General features: G+C 38.9%; 1 protein-coding gene across 2 annotated transcripts in view; it reads left to right on the top strand.

Moving 5' to 3' along the window:
- The first annotated feature begins 3,238 nt into the window (after nucleotides 1-3,238).
- LOC133622420 (immunoglobulin-like and fibronectin type III domain-containing protein 1) overlaps nucleotides 3,239-21,079 on the top strand; it is a 38,749-nt gene continuing 20,908 nt past the window's right edge. For both annotated transcript variants that reach the window (XM_061985172.1, XM_061985161.1), the window contains exons 1-14: nucleotides 3,239-3,366; nucleotides 4,674-4,735; nucleotides 10,039-10,098; nucleotides 10,671-10,793; nucleotides 10,914-11,053; nucleotides 11,161-11,260; nucleotides 12,948-12,999; nucleotides 13,090-13,246; nucleotides 13,567-13,660; nucleotides 15,990-16,262; nucleotides 16,345-16,644; nucleotides 19,129-19,203; nucleotides 19,462-19,536; nucleotides 19,799-19,873. In XM_061985172.1, coding sequence (XP_061841156.1) covers nucleotides 4,696-4,735; nucleotides 10,039-10,098; nucleotides 10,671-10,793; nucleotides 10,914-11,053; nucleotides 11,161-11,260; nucleotides 12,948-12,999; nucleotides 13,090-13,246; nucleotides 13,567-13,660; nucleotides 15,990-16,262; nucleotides 16,345-16,644; nucleotides 19,129-19,203; nucleotides 19,462-19,536; nucleotides 19,799-19,873 — 1,564 coding nt within the window. In that variant the 5' untranslated portion in view covers nucleotides 3,239-3,366; nucleotides 4,674-4,695. The remainder of the gene's footprint in view (nucleotides 3,367-4,673; nucleotides 4,736-10,038; nucleotides 10,099-10,670; nucleotides 10,794-10,913; nucleotides 11,054-11,160; nucleotides 11,261-12,947; nucleotides 13,000-13,089; nucleotides 13,247-13,566; nucleotides 13,661-15,989; nucleotides 16,263-16,344; nucleotides 16,645-19,128; nucleotides 19,204-19,461; nucleotides 19,537-19,798; nucleotides 19,874-21,079) is intronic.

Here is a 21,079-nt window from a genome sequence, read left to right as displayed (position 1 = left end):
ACTCCATGGTGATGTTTTGGTGAATTATAGAGGATTTTGTAAAACTGAAACAATACAAAGAGAATGCCATTGTACGTTGAAAATACTAACAGACACTCCTAAATGCTAATGCTAACGACAATAGCTTGTAGCTGAGATAGGCTCCAGCGCCCCCGCGACCCCGAAGGGAATAAGTGGTAGAAAATGGATGGATGGATGGACACTCCTACAAACATAACACATGGGACGGTATAGTAGGCGTAAACAGTTTTAGTTATATTGTATAACTTACAAAAGTTGTTTGGAGTGGAATTGAGAATCCTTTTGAGTAAAAACGCTATGGATGACTAGTAGAGAGAACGGCCCTTGTACTTCCGGTTGAAAGCACTAAACAGAAGGTAATGCTGTAGACGTTCACCCTGCAGCACCTGCAGTGAGCAAACTCATCCAAAAGATGGCGCCATAGCACAATTAATAACACACCTTTTCAGTGTCTCTGCTTGTGTTTAATGAATACTATTTGCATTACGGCTGTTAGCGAAGAAAAATCCATAAATTACTGTAGCAAGGCTTGGATTTGGGTTCGTCTGGGACCACAGGAACTGGCACAACCATCCGATGCAGCGTTTACAATTCTTTTATTTTCTTTCTCCCAAAGTCTCTTTCCGCTTTTCAGCGTCTCTCTCGTGGTGTCGCTCTCGTCGTCTCCAGCCCACACCACCCCCTCATGGTCTCCGACGCTGCTAATAAAAGGAACAGGTGATTAGATAACTCGTTCCAGCTGAGATATCCACTCACCTGTCTGCCGCTTCATGGCCGGCCCCTGCACACACCCCACCCGCAGGGAACGCGTGAACCACGCCCCTCTCCACAATTACCCAAACCATTTCATAAGCCTCAGGCAAAAAGTAGCAGTTTATAATCCCGAATTTACAGTAATATTTCCATATCTAGAGCATGAAAAAACTCATTTATAACCTTAAAAATTTGTTTTTCCATTATTAGAGCCCTCTAAACCTGATCTAACATCCATATAGTCGCCTTTATACCAGTTTTACCCAAAAATAGTGGCCTTGAGTATGTTCTACTTGCCGGTAGCTGGAGGATGTTCTAAGCATCATTGCTCCGGTCAACTTGATCGTTGCGGCAAAGATGGTGCTGACATTAGTAGTGTCGTTAGCATTAAGTGCTAACGACTCTGCTCTCTATTTAAACACTATCTATTGTTATCACTACAACTTAAAATACATACTAAGACAAATACTGTACTGCAATACATATATGACATAAATAAGACTTAATTTAGACCAGAAATACGTAACATTTGCTTTTTCAAAAAGAAACGGGGGGAAACCTGTGATGATAGATGCAGCAAAATTTTAAGTGCGTTGTGGCGCGGGACGACTGTCCTGTGAAATGTATAGATGTTAATAGTAGGGATGTGTATCAACTTCCGTACTTTTATAGCTACCGACTGAAGTCCATTGGTAATACCAGTTACTGATTAATGAAAAATCAAACAATACCATATTTTGACAGCTTTGTTGCACGTGAGGTCACCTCGTCCTGTTGCAAACTTGGCACTGGCTAAAGCACGTGGCTGGTAAACAAGCAGTCAAGCACTCAGAGCAGACTCAGCTAGACTGCATCTAGGTAATGTTACAAATGTTATTGCCAACAAAGCAAGAATAAGGTGCTCAATAGTACGATAAGGCCTCACTTTTGAAAATGTGCTGGTTTGATGCAAAATTACATTGGATTTGCCATAAACATGCTAAAGATAAGCATTAGCAATTTTACATGGTGATTTCAACATCTCCAAATTTGGTAATCAAACCTAAACTAAGATGCACGTTACAATCAAACAGATGGTGTGTATTAAATGCAATACTTACAGTATTAACACTTTGTAGGGCTCAACAAAATAAAAAACTGGCACATTCAACTTTATGCCAAAGATTACTTCCTGGCTAAGTAAACAAACGACACTGCTATCTAATGTCTTGGAATTAAAACGGAATGCAAAAACTACTATGTAAAAGAGTACAGTAGAGTTCTTGCAAATGAGACACAAAAGTGTAAGAAATTAAGATAACTGGACAGCACAACTTAGTGTAAAACTAAAAAAAAAATTATTGGATTTTTTCTAAGTACTTTAACGAGAAAGGCTAAAAAGCACCTCCTTTTACCTTCTCGCGTTAAGGTACTTAGAAAAAAAAAACGGAAAAAAATAAATTATTGGATTTTTTCTAAGTACCTTAACGAGATAGGCTAAAAAGCACCTCCTTTTACCGTCTCTCGTTAAGGTACTTAGACAAAAAACTAAAAAAAAAAAATGATTGGATTTTTTCTAAGTACCTAAACGAGAGAGGCTAAAAAGCACCTCTTTTTACCTTCTCTCGTTAAGGTACTTAGAAAAAAAACGTTAAAAAAAAAATTATTGGATTTTTTCTAAGTACTTTAACGAGAAAGGCTAAAAAGCACCTCCTTTTACCTTCTCTCGTTAAGGTACTTAGAAAAAAAAAAACGGAAAAAAATAAATTATTGGATTTTTTCTAGGCTAAAAAGCACCTCCTTTTACCGTCTCTCGTTAAGGTACTTAGACAAAAAACTAAAAAAAAAAAATGATTGGATTTTTTCTAAGTACCTAAACGAGAGAGGCTAAAAAGCACCTCTTTTTACCTTCTCTCGTTAAGGTACTTAGAAAAAAAACGTTAAAAAAAAAAGTCTTGGATTTTTTCTAAGTACCTTAACGAGAGAGGCTAAAAAGCACCTCCTTTTACCTTCTCTCGTTAAGGTACTTAGAAAATAAACAACTCATCCATCCCATGTATTTGAATGGGATTACACATTTTTAATTATCATGTATTAACACATTTGAAGACTCACAAATGTACTGAAAAATGGTACCCAAAAACCAGGAATTGGAGCCGTGTCAATTCAAATGTGAACAGTAGCCAACACTCGTTAACGTTAGTGAATGCAATTATTGAGGAACCTGCCCATTGTACCACGAATTGTAGCAGAATCGGTATACTGTACACATAAATCAGATGAACACTCCTGTCAACATGAGTATGCTGAAAGATGAGCCCACTGTCATCAGCAACTGCAAACCATACCACTAAGTTGTAATTAGTAGCCCTTTCTTCTCCTCCTTAGGCATTTCATCCTTCCTTACCTCATCTGACGCCCCCACATACCCCCGCCCCTCTCGCCCTTAATAATAAGTCACCCGCTCGGAGCATCCCAGAGCCCAAACGGGGGAAGCTTCTATTTGACCAACTTGCAAAGTTGTTTTCCCAGAGGATTTAACATCCAGTAAGAGCCGAGAAGTAGAAGATCTTAACACCACCCCAGTCGGCAAGTGGATACATCTGTCATAAGGTAAAGCACCTGACTGACTGTGGTCAGCCTTCTCAAAGATGGCTTGGTAAATATTTTATGTTAAGAATAATATGTTAGGTGCATCCATGATGTAGGGGGGTTACACACATCAGTGATTTGATGCAAGAATTCATGGTGTGCTTTATCCTGTTGTTATGCTGAACTACATTATCTGTCAAGTCAATTCATCACTATAGAACTATACAAGTTGTATCAAACAGTTTACTTTTTAATTGATCTTTAACTGTTACATCAGATGTCAGCCCAAATCACCATATTTTCTGATCGTATTCCCAGTTTTGTGTCATCTAAATACATTTACGAATGTATAGACGTTGCCTCCGGTGTAGGAAAATACAGCAAAAAGATGAACAATAATATTTATTTTGATCAGTCCCTTGAAGCCATACAGTATGCTTCTCAGCATCTGACTTCTTAGAATGGAACTCTATAGGTGACAAACGTGTGCAGTCAGATGTGTGTCACCATAGTCACCACAGGGTCAAAGCTAACAATAGTTGCAAAGGTGTGTAAGACATTGCTGCTCAATGACTTCATTCCTGTTTTTTTTTAGTCTTGAATATGACAACTATGTTCACAAGTTTTATTTAAAACCTTAATACTTGGTGGTGTACAGCAATTAATTCCTCATTAGGCAAAAATTCTATCATTAACCGAGGACCAAACCTTTACGCATTTGTGAGCTGCCGTAAACATATGGCATATCTAAAGGTGAAGCCAATTGGAGGGAGATAGTCACAATAAATTATTATTCAGGTGATGTAATGACCTTGGGCCACAAGCTGCACACATACAGTATTGTTTTTATTTATTCTAAAGCTTATGGTATCCTACCCCATCATGGAAGCCATAGGCGCCGATCCCGTGGGTGCTTTGGGGCCCGAGCACCCACAGACAATGCCGAGCATGGCAAAAAACATGCTCAGAAAAGTAGCGTCAGATTGACCGCCCGTCCGAGCACCCACTGGCAGAAATGTAGATCGGTGCCTATGATGGAAGCTGTTTATGTGACATTTGTGATACAAAGCTAAATAAACGCAAGGTCTAAGTCAGCCTGTCCCTCCACCACTTCTATTCTAGGTGGAGCACTCGTAAAACAGAAACAGCTTATGGCCATTACAGTAGTTGTTAATAATGTATTTTTGTCTAGCACTCTGGAGGCCCGAAAAAAACAGGTTGCAGAACAGAAGTAAAAGCTTAGCGCAGTTAGAATGCCAATAATGCATCACCATGAAAGGACACATTTCAAGAATCTTTGGTACTCATGTTTGTGCTCTTTTTACAAGGTATTGGCAAACTCTCGGCAAGATGTCGAAAAGAACAAAGGGCTCGGGGCGCACGAAACACTGTAAGTATTAAAACTCTCAATGTTTTTTGGGGGGTGGTATATTGCTAGAGTAAGTGTCTCAGAGTCTATGACAAAGCGCTATTGTTGTTGATTAAACCACAAGTAGAGTAAGTAATAATAGTATGTTATTCAGTCGTCAACTCCTTAGTATAGTTCCTGATCTGAAGCTTTAAAATGAAACTGAAGTCAAAGTCAAAGTAATACTCTCTCTGTATTTTGCCATGATATAGCCTCGTAGCATCTGTGCTCCAATTGATGTGAGTGTTGCCAAAACTGGCAAGCCTTTTAGCCAGCTTGGGCCAGCTGAGTGGACACTTCTCTCTCAGGCTTTAACAATAAACCGATGATGAGAAGAAAACATCCCTGGATTAAGGATGCCTGCAAACTGCCCTTTACTGTGACCCCTCCACTGCCTCAATTTGTTTAGGCCTTGCTGAGCTTTTACACGCTATGCCTGACTGACTTCCACTTCCTGTCTTTCAACTCATGTACTTTATATATTTTTCTTCTGAGATTTTTCTCCGGCTGATTCCATGATCGTTCGCTCGTTTGGAAACAATGGCAACTGGTGCCACGTGCTTGGCAGCGGTGCTATAAATAGCCTCGCGCATGGCATTCGGAATGGCTTGATAGGAAGTTACGGGAAGCAGTGTCGATTGTCATTGTTGTTACGCGATTTCGTGAATAAAACTTTTAAAAAAATTATTTTTTTTAATTAATGAAAAACCGTATTTTTTATCACTGCAACCGTAACCCGGAATAGGTTGATGAAAACCGTACTAATTACGGGAAAACTGGAGTAGTTGGCAGGTATGAATTAACCACATACCGCTTGTCCCAATAATGATGTACTATTATGATTTATATTATCCATTTATGATAATCCTACATGAATCTCTACTTTATGTTATGTTCTGGTGGCCTGGAACCCCAAGATGCGGAGATAGCAGGCATAGAGCAGGTATACACATGTAATCATTATCAAAACAAAAAATGCATGAGAGTACAAAACATCATGTGCAAGGCAAAACTGAGTTGGCACAAAACAATGATCCCTCACTGACTGCAGGGCGGGCCGGCATATAAAGATGCCTCATTGGCAACAACAAACAAGTGTGTTTAGGCACACGCACCACTGCGAGAGCCAGACAGGAAATGGAAGCAGAATAAGAGCACTGACCAGGAAATAAATACAGAAACTAAGGAAACACAAGCTATTTAATCCCACCTTTATAAAGTCAAAAACCTAACAAAGGTTTTTACATTTGTTTTAAAAGGGACCAACTTGTTTTACCTGGTGGTAACTGCTTATGTGTATTTGGGATCTGCATTAGTTCCAGAAATTTGAAATCAAACCGTGTAGGCGTTGCAGAGATATTTATAAAACAATCTTGCCTTCCTTCGTACTTCCTCCAAACGGTCCATTTGTTTTTTTGTTCAAGGGTGACGTTTTGTGCAAGTGTGACGTCGGTGGAATATCAATAAATGGTAGACATTTAGCCAAAAATCCTTGCGTGACTCAGCCAAGTTAAATGTATGTAAGTCCGGCTTTGCCACAACGTCATGTTGTCGATGAGAGTAAAATGCTCTGTTATCTGTCACTACACTAAGTCACTGGACTCATCTGAAGTAAAAAAGTGCCTAACTTTTAACTTATATGATGTATGGCAATGTAACCTTCCACTGTGAGGAAGTCGCTTCAAGTGTGCAAAGATTAGCCATACTTCCACCACAGACCTTCACAAAAAGATGGATTAGAAAAAAAACCTTACCTTTAATAGCGGGCTTGGTGATTACTATTTAATGCAATGGAAGAGACAATGAAACGGTAAGTAATAACAGTAGGTAAGAAATGTGTGAAAGATACGTAACAATGTTAGCTTGAGTTGTTGTGTAACTAGCTTAGCCTTGGAATGTGTAGAATGGCATCAATGTCCACCGGCAGAATAAAGAATAATCTTCCTAAAAACTACTTTTAATTTGACCCATGTCTACTGTGTTTGGCAATTGACTAGTTTGTGTTATAATCCAGACCTCGCGAACTATTATGTAGCCTGTAGCATAGCTAACTGTCTTAACTGGCTGGAGGCCTCTATTGTTTAAAAATTATTCGAAACAGCAGTGCAGTAAAAGTATTACCATGATATAGAATAGAAAAATATTTTACTGTCAATATACACATGCATACATCCAGGATCTGTTATTGGAGAGATAATGACTCGGTAGAAATTTAACCTTGCGTTTTGTACCAGAAATTTTCGGCCATGCTTCCTTACTTTGTGTCTGCCGGGTCGTCTCATCATTCAGCAGACAAAAAAAAAACACAGTAAGCCACTGGTCATATATTATCCAAGATGTTGTGTTGTGGTGAATGTGAAGTAAAATTTAGATGGCTGGTGGCAGGGACGTGCACATGATTATAGAGGGGCAGGGGCTCAAAGTCAGAAAAGGGCAGGACATTTTTTTTTGGTCCTTTACACAATATGGAAATTAATGTAAAATTAAATTTGCTAATAGGAAGCTAACTACTTAGCTGTGTGTCATTTGTAGGTAAAAGTGATTGCCATTTCTTTTGTGTCAACAAATTATTGTCATAATGAGTTAATTCACATTATCATAGGCTTGGAAGACATGAAAAGCAACAAAAAACTGGTTTATTATTAGGCTATTTATTGTTAAAGATAAGTACTTTAATATTGAACATTGAACAGTGCAACATGAACTTTGAAAAAAAATACAAAAATAAATACCCAAAAGGAAAAAACTTCAATGTGAAAATCTGTCCTTCTTCCCTTAACTTGATGAAAACACCATCAAGTTGTAACTTATGGTCTTTCTCACATAATACTCAGACTAAACAACTGAAACGCAATACAGGCCCAAAAATATGGACCAGGGGCCAGTAGAGGGCTGTAGAATGGAGGCCACCTATACCCAAATATGCTCCTCAATGTAAATTCAGGGCTTCCATGATGCTAGTACTTGGTTTTAGCCATGCATTAAGAGGTCTGCTACCCTTAGCTGCTTCTCCTTCCTTTTCTCTATCCTTTCTTTTTTTGGCATTGTGCTGCAACATGAATCAAGTTTAAATACAGATGGTAATATTCCTAACAGATAACCTACATCTTATATCCCCAGAATTCTGAAATTATTATTATTAATTATAATAATAATAATAATAATTATTATTATTATTATAATCATTATTCTTCTTATTATTATTGTTATTATTATTATTTTGTTAACCCACACAGTAATAGCAAAGTCACAATAAACTTTATATCTAAACCTCTACTGTGAGAGAAATGTGATCCGCCTCCGCCGTAAAAACACAGTGCATTTTATTTTGAAAATTAACCCGGTGTTTTATTTTGTATTTTGTACACTACTTCCTGTCTCGCATGATCCGCTCTGCTCTGTTCTCAATTGATGCGCCGTGCTCCGACGTCCGGCAAAAACAGAAGCTGACACATTGAATAGACTAGACCATAACTCACAGGTTCAAGTTGCCCCACTGTCACGTGAGGTCTCCTCAGGGGCGCACTTGGCTCTCTCTCCTCTCACTTACTCACTCACTCGCCCTCTCTCTCTCTCTCTGGCGGAAGCGGCAGGCTCAAACAACCCGGTATTACAAGAAAACGTGGAGTTTTTGTACCGCTGTTTTTTTTCCATCCCTGACAGGAATTTATTAATGTTACTTAAACAAAAAACAAAAAAAAAAAAAACACACACACAGGCAGAGGGCACTTTTTAAGACGAGGCAAAAAAGGGCAGGGGCTCAAGCACCCATAGGGCCCTATGTGTGCACGTGCCTGGCTGGTGGCAATCACCGTTGTCCATATTCCATACGGTCTGAGCAAAACAAAAACAAAGGAAGAAAGGCTAGTCAGCGTGAGGGGCCTAGTAAAAAGGGCTTTATTTGCATCTAGCAACTGTGTCTCTCAAAACCAACCGTTTTTAAAGGAAGCCAAAAATGGGCATGAAGATAGATCTTTACAGCAAAATCTATTCCAATTTTGACCAAAAAAAATCATTACATGTTATTGTCCATCCATCCATCCATCCATCTTCTTCCGCTTATCCGAGGTCGGGTCGCGGGGGCAGCAGCCTAAGCAGGGAAGCCCAGACTTTCCTCTCCCCAGCCACTTCGTCCAGCTCCTCCCGGGGGATCCCGAGGCGTTCCCAGGCCAGCCGGGAGACATAGTCTTCCCAACGTGTCCTGGGTCTTCCCCGTGGCCTCCTACCGGTTGGATGTGCCCTAAACACCTCCCGAGGGAGGCGTTCGGGTGGCATCCTGACCAGATGCCCGAACCACCTCGTCTGGCTCCTCTCGATGTGGAGGAGCAGTGGCTTTACATTGAGCTCCCCCCGGATGGCAGAGCTTCTCACCCTATCTCTAAGGGAGAGCCCCGCCACCCGGCGGAGGAAACTCATTTCGGCCGCCTGTACCCGTGATCTTGTCCTTTCGGTCATAACCCAAAGCTCATGACCATAGGTAAGGATGGGAACGTAGATCGACCGGTAAATTGAGAGCTTTGCTCAGCTCCTTCTTCACCACAACGAATCGATACAGCGTCCGCATTACTGAAGATGCCGCACCGATCCGCCTGTCGATCTCACGATCCACTTTTCCCTCACTCGTGAACAAGACTCCTAGGTACTTGAACTCCTCCACTTGGGGCAGGGTCTCCTCCCCAACCCGGAGATGGCACTCCACCCTTTTCCGGGCGAGAACCATGGACTCGGACTTGGAGGTGCTGATTCTCATCCCAGTCGCTTCACACTCGGCTGCGAACCGATCCAGTGAGAGCTGAAGATCCTGGCCAGATGAAGCCATCAGGACCACATCATCTGCAAAAAAGCAGAGACCTAATCCTAATCCATCCATCCATCCATTTTCTACCGCTTATTCCCTTTGGGGTCGCGGGGGGCGCTGGAGCCTATCTCAGCTACAATCGGGCGGAAGGCGGGGTACACCCTGGACAAGTCGCCACCTCATCGCAGGGCCTAATCCTAATCATTACATGTTATTGTGTATAGACCAAAATGAATTGTTTTAAAGATAGAAAAAAACATATGATTTGACCCCTTTAAAAAGCTAGTTTCGATCAAATCCATACAATAATTACTTTCTTTACTGAATGTAAACATACTAAGTGTGTGTCAATGAGGCGGTGACATTGGATTTAGGGTTGGATGGAGGTCTCTTGAGAGTCTCGTGTATGGGGACCCAGGATTTGGTGGTATGCCCTTGATCGTACTGTTCTAATATATTTTTTTACTTTGTTGGTTCTTGTCAACAGGTTTTTCCCTCGTTCATCAGTACATTCAGCATTTTAATGAGAAAGCCGGCAGCAAATCAGGTAACTCTTTCTTTGTATCAGAAGAATATTCTTCTACAAGACCATAATCACACGTCTGATAATACATACTGAATATGGCTGTCAAAATGACCCAGGAAAAAGCACAGAGGCTATGTCATCCCGACAAGACTGTTTCGCAGGTTTCACTACGCCGGTATTGAGCACTGTATAACGGATAAACCACAGAAACCTCAACTATATATATATATATATATATATATATATATATATATATATATATATATATATATATATATATATAACATATATGACGCTATCGACCCATCAGCATCAAGTATAGGGACTACTGTTAACACATACACACCCCATCAACATTGGATTTCAAACCAACAGAAGTTGTTAAATAAAGAATAAAGGGGCCTTTAATTAATAATGTTATGAAGTTATGATGCTAATGTACAGTATTCATTAAACATTTTCACCTTCACTTTCACTTTTCACACACAAGCACACACACACTTTGTTAGACACATCATAGCTTTGATTGTTTTCTTGAATTTTTTTTGTTACTGTTGATATTCATATATTAATTCATTGTTGTTTTTGTTCAGCTTCTATTCGGAGAAGATCTAAAATCCCTGGGGTGGTCATCACACAATATACAGTGAACATACCAGAGGGAAAAAGCGTACCTGATTTCAAATGTAAACTAAATGAAGTAAATGTGCCAGAGGGTGAGTTGTTCAGACAACGTTGAGACAAACATGTTTCTCACAGCAATAGTCCAATTATAAATTGCAGTTACAATTTGTTGCAAAGAAAACAAAGAGTCAACACTTCTACCTGTTCTTTAGGGAAATTAGCTGTTTTCAAGGCATTGATTGTTGGAGAGCCAAAACCTGCGGTGACATGGAAAAGAGTAAGGGGCAGCATTTCAGAAGAGGGAAAATATGAGACTAGATATGATGAATCAACAAGAGAGCACATATTAGAGGTGAGTCAGTCAGCAAGTTGAAATGAAAAACCCCAATTATGAAAATCTGTTTAAATTCCATCTGTGTGCATCAGTAACTTGCAATGCAATGTTGTTTGTTCTTCTAGATTCAAGCAGTAATGGGTAGTGATGCAGATACGTACAAGTGCATTGCAGAGAATGAATATGGAAAGGCTCTCTGCTCTGCAGCATTATATGTGACAGACAGTAAGTGAATATTGTGATTATCAATTTCGTTTTGGAATTTTTTGGAATTACAAAAGTGTACACACTTTTTCCGTTATTCTCCAGCAACTTTATAGCTACACTTGAAACCAGGCATTGTCAAACTGGGGTCCGGTGATCTCCAGGGATTCTTAAGAAAGGCTTAAGCAAGTTAATTATGTTATTGTGTAATCCACCTGGTCCAGCCCATGCTTGTCTGCCCGGGGCTCAAACCTGAGCAAAAACAACAATTCTGAACCAAAAATGTCACTTCAATTAAGCTTATTTTTTATTCTTATAGGTTTTATTTAGAACAATGTAAAAAATGTGTCATGTGTCTTTTGGTGATTGCAAAATAATCAGTTAAGCCAATGCTTCTTTAATACTGTTACAATGCTTTGGCTTGTAATTTTAATAAGCATGTAATAATAACAATAGTGTTCATGTTAAAGTTTTTAAACAGTTTTTAAAACAAAATGGGTTGATTTGGACTGTCTTGCTGCTGTTCATTTTATTCAAGCTTCAAGATTTGTTACTTCAAAACATACTTGCCAACCTTGAGACCTCCAATTTCGGGGGGGGGGGTGGGTGGGTGTGGTTGGGGCGGGGGGCGTGGTTGGGGGCATGGTTAAGAGGGGAGGAGTATATTTACAGCTAGAATTCAATAATATATATATATATATATATAAGAAATACTTGATTTTCAGTGAATTCTAGCTATATATATATATATATATATATATATATATATATATATATATATATATATATATATATATATTTATTTATTTATTTTATATATATATATATATATATATATATATATATATATATATATATATATATATATATATATATATATATATAAATAAGAGAAATACTTGAATTTCAGTGTTCATTTATTTACACATTTACACACACATAACACTCATCTACTCATTGTTGAGTTAAGGGTTGAATTGTCCATCCTTGTTCTATTCTCTGTCACTATCTTTCTAACCATGCTGAACACCCTCTCTGATGATGCATTCTGCTTCGTCTCCTTGTTGTGTGCGCAGTTGTGCACTGCACTCTCTAAAAGCCGTAGATGTTATTGTCACATATGCATGTACAGTAGATGGCAGTATTGTCCTGTTTAAGAGTGTCACAACATTGCTGTTTACGGCAGACGAACTGCTTTACGGTAGACGAAAACGTGACCGCTGTTGTTGGGTGTTGTTACGCGCTGGGAGGACGTTAATGAAACTGCCTAACAATAAACCCACATAAGAAACCAAGAACTCGCCCTCGATCATTCTACAGTTATAATGTGATTGGGCAGGCACGCTGTTTATATTGTGGGAAAGCGGACGTGAAAACAGGCTGTCGACACGTCACTCAGGTCCGCATGAAGCTGGAAGGGGCGTGGCCTCCAGCTCCGCCTGAATTTCGGGAAATTTTCGGGAGAAAATTTGTCCCAGGACGTTTTCGGGAGAGGCGCTGAATTTGGGGAGTCTCCCGGAAAATCCGGGAGGGTTGGCAAGTATGCTTCAAAATTAGAACTTTTCTAAAGTTAATTTCTATGAAATAGGTTTGAAGTAACCACTTAGGTTGAAATGTTTAGAACTATAGTTAATTCCGAAAGCACTTTTTAAATCAGCTTGAGTATTACAACCCCTGCATAAAATTGTCTATTCTTCTGTGTCCCTAGTTGTAACCGACCCGTCAGATTTCAGGAAAATGCTGAGGAAGACCAATTCGAAGTAAGAACGATTTTGTATGCACATTCCTTTATGGCAATTAAGCGTCAGCGGTGCTAAATAATATACTCATTTAATTACAATACTTTTTAGTATTTTTGATGAAAAAAAAGCAGATAAATTCAAAGAACGAGATGAGCGATACCGGGACACCTTGCAGAGGGACTATGATGGACTAGGACCTGAAGACATGCATTTGATCATGCTGAAGAAAATGGAAGAAAAGAGGCAGCGAGCATTAAAGGATCAGGTATGAAATCAGACAAACTACATACATGTACTTTAAAACTTGTTGCCAGGGATTTTATATCGATGAGACCCCCCTCAGACACAAACTGATTTTCTGTACAATGTTTTGTTTTCTGATCAACCCAGACTATGTTCACTCACTCAGTGGAGGAACTAAACATTTTGCCTTGACACAACTGAAGTTAGCTGAGCAGGTTTAAAAAATATGCTTTTGGCAACGACTCTACAGTATGTGCCTTTACCAACCCTGCTGTTTGCTTCATGCTAATGCATTAGTATTTTTTTCTCAGGCTTATACATGATTTATTTTGTCTTAAACAGATTGAAGTAAGCACCTCCGAGAAAGATTTTCTGACGAAAAGTGGTTTTGTAAGAGATGGAAGTGCAAAGGCAAAAGACGCTGAAGACTTTGCAAGTACGTTTACACAACTTAACATGAGAATTTCTTGGACAATGTAATACTTTGGAACGGACTTAAGTAAAACATGATTGCACACTATTGTGTTAAAGCAGTGGTCCCCAACCTTTTTGTAGCTGCGGACCGGTCAACGCTTGAAAACTTTTATTTATTTATTTTTTATTTTTTTATAAAGAAATACAATCATGTGTGCTTACGGACTGTATCCCTGCAGACTGTATTGATCTATATTGATATATATTGTGTTTTTTATGTTGATTTAATAAAAAAATTAAAAAAAATATATATATATATATTTTTGTTTTTATTTCTTGTGCGGCCCGGTACAAATCGGTCCGCGGACCGGTAGATTGGTGGTTGGGCACCACTGTGTTAAAGGACACAACTTTTAAAGGCCTTGAATCAATGGGCTCAAAGTTCACATAGACAAAAATTTTAGGACAATTTTAGTAAATGTAAGATTCTCTAAATGGAGACCGAATACATGTAATGTATTGTTTATAAAAGCATGATCCTTAAACACTTAGGGCCAAATCCACAAAGAGGCCAAATAACATGTGCTCAATAGCATGTGCAAACTATAAAATTGTATGTAATATTAGTAGGCATGCTGAGGGTGATCTACTAATAAAAAGTGCAAAAGTGGTGCAGCACGCCCTGTTTAAATGAGAATTGTGCGTGTCACCATGGAGACAGTCATTTCCTGCATCATGCTCCAACCTGTGGTGCATTGCTATGTTGTTGACATGCAGCACACAAACATAATCTGTGCCACCTTTTCTGGGCAATATAGAAGCGCAATCTAGACAACAGAACCTATTTGTAGCACGCCGAAGGTGCATTATGGGAGACCGCACTGTTTTTGAAACAACACCGGCAGTAACTGGTGCGCTGGAATGACCCAAATGCAAGTAAAACGTCATTAAATGCAAGTAAAACGTCATTATATTGGCATTTATGTCATACATTAGTTCCAAAATGGAAACGCTGGACAAACGATACACCTAATACTATTTTTGATAGAAAAGTACTTTATGTCTACACGATTCTCTCCATCGTCTGTCACTGCATGTATGTATGTGTGTACCTTCAAACATACTAAATATAGATGGAAAACATCGGCCGCAACACAGTTTCAGGCTTGATAAATCATATTGTGATCACTAAATGATTGTATTAGCATCTCCTCCTCCTACTATTGCGGATGTTCTGATAATCTGCATATATTCTGCATATATTGTACATGAAAACAGGCATGCTAAAGTGACTACTATATTACACTGTTTTGCTCATTTAGGAGATGCAATCCTCTGCGCACGAACTACGCAGATCAGCTTTGTGTGGGTTATCAAATGTGCACGAGTTTTAACAACACACGAATCTTAAATGAATCAGGCCCTTTGTTTATAATATCTCGAGAACTCAAAAATGCAAGATTGATCATTTAAAATGTGTTAACTATTCCAATGTGTAATGTGCCATACATACATTCACGCTGGGTCATGTCAATAAGAGTAAAAACACATATAAATACAACAATTAAACAATAGAATACCATTAGTCAGTTTAGCTTTTTACTAGAGATGTCCGATAATATCGGCCTGCCGATATTAGCTGCCGATAAATGCGTTAAAATCTAATATCGGAAATTATCGGTATCGTTTTTTTTATTATCGGTTTCGCTTTTTTCTTTTTCTTTTTTATTAAATCAACATAAAAAACACAAGATACACTTACAATTAGTGCACCAACCCAAAATACCTTCCTCCCTCACTCATTCACAGTCATTCACACAAAAGGGTTGTTTCTTTCTGTTATTAATATTCTGGTTCCTACATTATATATCAATATATATCAAAACAGTCTGCAAGGGATACAGTCCGTAAGCACACATGATTGTGCGTGCTGCTGGTCCACTAATAGTACTAACCTTTAACAGTTAATTTTACACATTTTCATTAATTACTAGTTTCTATGTAACTATTTTTATATTGTTTTACTTTATTTTTTGTTTAATGTTTTTAATTTATTTATCTTATTTTATTTTATTAATTTTTTTAAAAGTACCTTATCTTCACCATACCTGGTTGTCCAAATTAGGCATAATAATGTGTTAATTCCACGACTGTATATATCGGTTGATATCAGTATCGGTTGATATCGGTATCGGTAATTAAAGAGTTGGACAATATCGGAATATCGGATATCGGCAAAAAGCCATTATCGGACATCCCTAGTAAAAACACATATAAATACAACAATTAAACAATAGAATACCATTAGTCAGTTTAGTTTTTTACTCATTTACTATGATGTGTGATTTCAGTTCCCAATCTGGACTTTCTTGTTAAACTTCAAGAAGCAGTAACAGAAGAACAAGACACTGCACTCTTTGAATGTGTCCTTACCAAGCCACTGCCCAAGATCACCTGGATGGGCAATGGCAACGTTCTTGAGGATGGTGAAAAATACAAAATCAGCGTGTCTGACCACAAAATGGTCCACAGGTTGTTGATCAAAGACTGCACCGGGGAAGACAAAGGTCTCTACTCAGCTGTGGCTGGCAGTACATCATGCAAGGCTGCCTTAGATGTGGAAGGTAACGGCATCAATATTTGAATGTGATCTGATCATTCTCCAGAAATAAGAGGAAATGTGAGTGTTGATGCTTGTGCCTTTAGCTGACCTTGAAGCGGTGGGCAAGAAGAAAACTGGAGGGGCAGGTATAGACCTTGAGCAAGTGGTCAGACAGCAGCAAATCAAAAATCGAGAGGAAATGGAGAAACTTTTGGAAGCTGTCAAAGCAAAACATGACGCAGGAGAACTGACAGAGCAGAAAACATTGTCCACTTATGGAAAAGATGGAGAGCTAATTTCTTTGACTGGACCTGTCAAATTCAGCAGGGGTGACAAAGACCTGCATGATGCAAACATGAATGGCAATATTCTCAAGTCAATGCTCACTGCATTCAGTGTCACTGGTAAGTACAATTGTATATTATGTACATGGCCGTCGTATAGGGGGGAAAGGTAATGACAATTCTAAGGGCCCACAGCCCGCTAGGGCCCACATACACTATGTTGCCAAAAGTATTTGGCCACCCATCCAAATGATGAGAATCAGGTGTCCTAATCACTTGGCCCTGTGTATAAAATCAAGCACTTAGGCATGGAGACTGTTTCTACAAACATTTGTGAAAGAATGGGCCGCTCTCAGTGATTCCCAGCGTGGAACTGTCATAGGATGCCACCTGTGCAACAAATCCAGTCGTGAAGTTTCCTCAGTCCTAAATATTCCAAAGTCAACTTTATTATAAGAAAAGTGAAGAGTTTGGGAACAACAGCAACTCAGCCACCAAGTGGTAGGCCACGTAAACTGACAGAGGGGTCAGGGGATGCTGAAGCGCATAGTGCAAAGACTTTCTGCACAGTCAGTTGCTACAGAGCTCCAAACTTGACCTTCCGATTAGCCCACGTACAGTACGCAGAGAGCTTCATGGAATGGGTTTCCATGGCCGAGCAGCTGCATCTAAGCCATACATCACCAAGTCCAATGCAAAGCGTCGGATGCAGTGGAGACACGTTCTCTGGAGTGATGAATCACGCTTTTCCATCTGGCAATCTGATGGACCAGTCTGGGTTTGGAGGTTGCCAGAAGAACGCTACATTTCGGACTGCATTGTGCCGAGTGTGACATTTGGTGGAGGAGGACTTATGGTGTGGGGTTGTTTTTCCAGGAGTTGGGCTTGGCCCCTTAGTTCCAGTGAAAGGAACTTCGAATGCTCCAGGATACACAACTCCATGGGATGGCACTTCAACTTCATATGTGAGTAAAGGCAGGTGGCCAAATACTTTTGGCAATATAGTGTATGAATAACCCCCAGCTGCCTCTATGACAAAATGATTATGCATAGACTGAACTAATGCATACTCATACTAATGAATCTGAATTAAAACAAAGACACAAGTCAAACAATATTCAAATTGTAATAATTGCAATAACCCCCTTGGCCCCTTCTTAAAAAATGGTTGTTCCACACCAATGTTCCCTCTAAGGTACCTGCCTGTGCAAATGCACACTTTTCCCATTGCGCACAAGAAATCTACACAGCGCACAAAATCCAAATCCAAAATCCAATTTAAACTCTCAACAAAATAAACACATATCACATTATTTTGTTCCATTTTCAACAAGTGGTCACAACACATAAAACAACGACGACGTTAGACATTTTAAGAAGGAAAGGAGGTGATCTGCATCAACAATCATTTTATAGAGCAAAACTGATTACTGACGGACGTAACCACACTAAAACAACATCAACAACAAAACTATTATCTAGCAAAACTGATCACTTTTTGCCTTAATCTTACCAAAACAAAATATGTTGTATTGAGAGCTGCCACACTCTTTCATTTGCGCCAAAAAAACACACACACTTGGCTCAGGCAGTGAAGCGTTCACAGCCACAAAAAAAGTTGGACAACTCCAACTTCTTCTCATGATTTTTTCTCATTGAAATTAAGTGAGAGCGAGCAAACCCCAGAAGGATTACGATGCCCCCCAAAAAGCACAAGTCCGGACACTAAATAATAATTAAAAAGAAGGCCAGGACATTAGAAATGTTTTTCTAAGAATGGTGAGAGAATAAAACTACTTAGAATGGTTAAAACAATTAGCCTACTTGTTAATTTATTTAATGTCTGTAACATTGCCTTTGATGGGGCGCAGACTGGACTCTGGAACCTACATTAGCTGTCATCTTGCCGCGCTACACTCTGGACAAGTTGGCAGTTCAATTAAAGAAAGTTGCCAGTTCATTAAAAAAAAAGTCACCACTTCATTGTAGAGCAATGGTGTTATTGTGTGTTTCACACAAATCACTGTTGGATAGTGCTCCAGTATACACACATCCAGAGGCTGCATTGAATTGTATTATGACACATTGAAGTTCTACTCAGTAATTAATAAACATTATTATTGATCATTAATAATTACTGAGTAACTTAATAATGGCCTTCGTCAGATGCTCATAATTACTAATTATTAGCATCTAATGAAGGTCAGGTACAATATCATGACATGCTCAATGGTGTCTTGTAAAATGTGTTATTAGTGGGACATTTGAATAGTCTGAATACAAAAAAGTTACATGTTCAAAGAATGGTTGTTTGTTATTTGTTTTTGTAGCAATACAAAATAAAATATACCATGATGACAGACAACAACAAAGTAAAAAGACTAGTTAGTATTTTGGACAGTTTACATTGACTTTTGGTTTAAAAAAAAACATGTGTTGTCTGGGAAACTGAAGCTGTCCCCCTGGGGTTATGGTGCTAAGAAGACCATTTAGATTTTGTCCAAGAATAGGTTAGTTTTTGCATACATTTTTCTATAAAACATAACATTTAATGCTTGCAATATATATAATGGAACAATAAACCTTTATGCTCTGCTGCTCCAGAATCAGCAGTGGCTGCTTCATCTGAGTTTGAACCCCCAACAGACGCTCACCAGCAGTCCATTGATGCCTTTAATGGTGAGTGAGTGATGTAGACACTGGTTGACTGTTTTGGTTTACAGTTTACATTGACTTTTGGTTTTAAAAACATTTGTTGTCTGCGAAACTGAAGCTGTCCACCAAGGCTTATGGTGCTAAGAAGCCCAGTTAGATTTAGTCCAAGAATAGGTTAGTTTTGCATCAGTTAGTTTTGCATCAGTTTTTCCATAAAACATAACATTTAATGCTTGCAATATATATAATGGAAAAATAAACATTTATGCTCTGCTGCTCCAGAATCCGCAGTGGCTGCTTCATCTGAGTTTGAACCCCCAAAAGACGCTCACCAGCAGTCCATTGATGCCTTTGATGGTGAGTGAGTGATGTAGACACTGGTTGGCTGTTTTGGTTTTTCAGTTTACATTGACTTTTGGTTTAAAAAACATTTGATGTCTGGGAAACTGAAGCTGTCCACCTAGGGTTATGGTGCTAAGAAGAAGCCCATTTAGATTTAGTCCAAGAATAGGTTGGTTTTGCATCAGTTAGTTTTGCATCAGTTTTTCCATAAAACATAACATTTAATGCTTGCAATATATATAATGGAAAAATGAACCTTTATGCTCTGCTGCTCCAGAATCAGCAGTGGCTGCTTCATCTGAGTTTGAACCCCCAACAGACGCTCACCAGCAGTCCATTGATGCCTTTGATGGTGAGTGAGTGATGTAGACGCTGGTTGGCTGTTTTGGTTTATTAGTGAACTACTGTAACACTGGCAGTGACTAAGACATTAATTAACACCTTGGCTATTTCAATTAAATGCTACATTTTGTATACCTTAATTTAAACTTGAATTGAGATTAGATGAGGCTTGATATTTGTTTTATAACAAAGTATTCCATGCTCTCTTTATTTCACTTGCACATTTAGGTTAAATGCTACGAATTTAAGTGTGGATTATCTTGAGCCAGGACACTTATCATATCCGTGCTTGATTGTTAAATACAATAAAATACCCACTACCTATTGGTTGAGTGGTTAATTGAAAATGCATTTGCAATCAGAGGTGCACTAATGTGTTGCAAATCAGTGAAATCAGAATAAGACAACTAATAATGCATAATTTACATAATATTACTCTGACTTGTTTAGTGGTTAATCCTAAAAAAGGAAATACATTAGGTATTATACACCACTGACACCAGGCACCGTCAAGAACACTAAAAAACAAGAACATTGAAGGTGGCATTGAATGGGGTAGAGGGGCCAACACAGATACTCTTTCAGTGGGCCCAGAGTTCCTAGTAACAGCCCTGATTACGCATATCATATTTTTCCACTCAATAAAAAAGATTTGCACATGAATTCTAAGGCCCCTTCTACACTAAGGTTATCCAGGGTAAATCCCACCTAACCTTATCCTTGTCCACACACACACAATGGTCATTTAAGACCCCCTCAATCTCCCTCCGTCCGCCGGTGCAATGTGACCTAGTACGCTTGCGCGGTAAATGTGCACGTCATAGTCCCCTCCAGTGTTGCTTTGTGTGCAAGTTCTTAAAATAAATGTAACTTATCTGAACAATATCCAGTGTTGTAGTATTTCAATTAACTGGAATCCAGTGTGCTGTGGGGTCCTATTGTAGTGAATTACACCTGAGACATCATGAATTAATCAAATGTTTAATGGACACGTGAAAGTAAACAATGTGATAAAGAACATTTTACATCAATCAATCTAGAGATCTAGTTATCTGGTCAGGGTACTCATTCTTTTGTATTCACCTTCATTGTCCATTTGTTTTTGGTGACTTTATATACTCTGGACCTAGACGTTGAGTCCGCGACATACATGGTGGACAATAACTGATACAGTCTGCTTTGCCAGTCCAAAAGCATTCGCTGTTTTCCGTAGTCT

The sequence above is a fragment of the Nerophis lumbriciformis genome, linkage group LG01 (genome assembly GCF_033978685.3).
Source record: "Nerophis lumbriciformis linkage group LG01, RoL_Nlum_v2.1, whole genome shotgun sequence".
Lineage (NCBI taxonomy): Eukaryota > Metazoa > Chordata > Actinopteri > Syngnathiformes > Syngnathidae > Nerophis > Nerophis lumbriciformis.
This window is presented reverse-complemented; position numbering and strand designations above follow the sequence as displayed.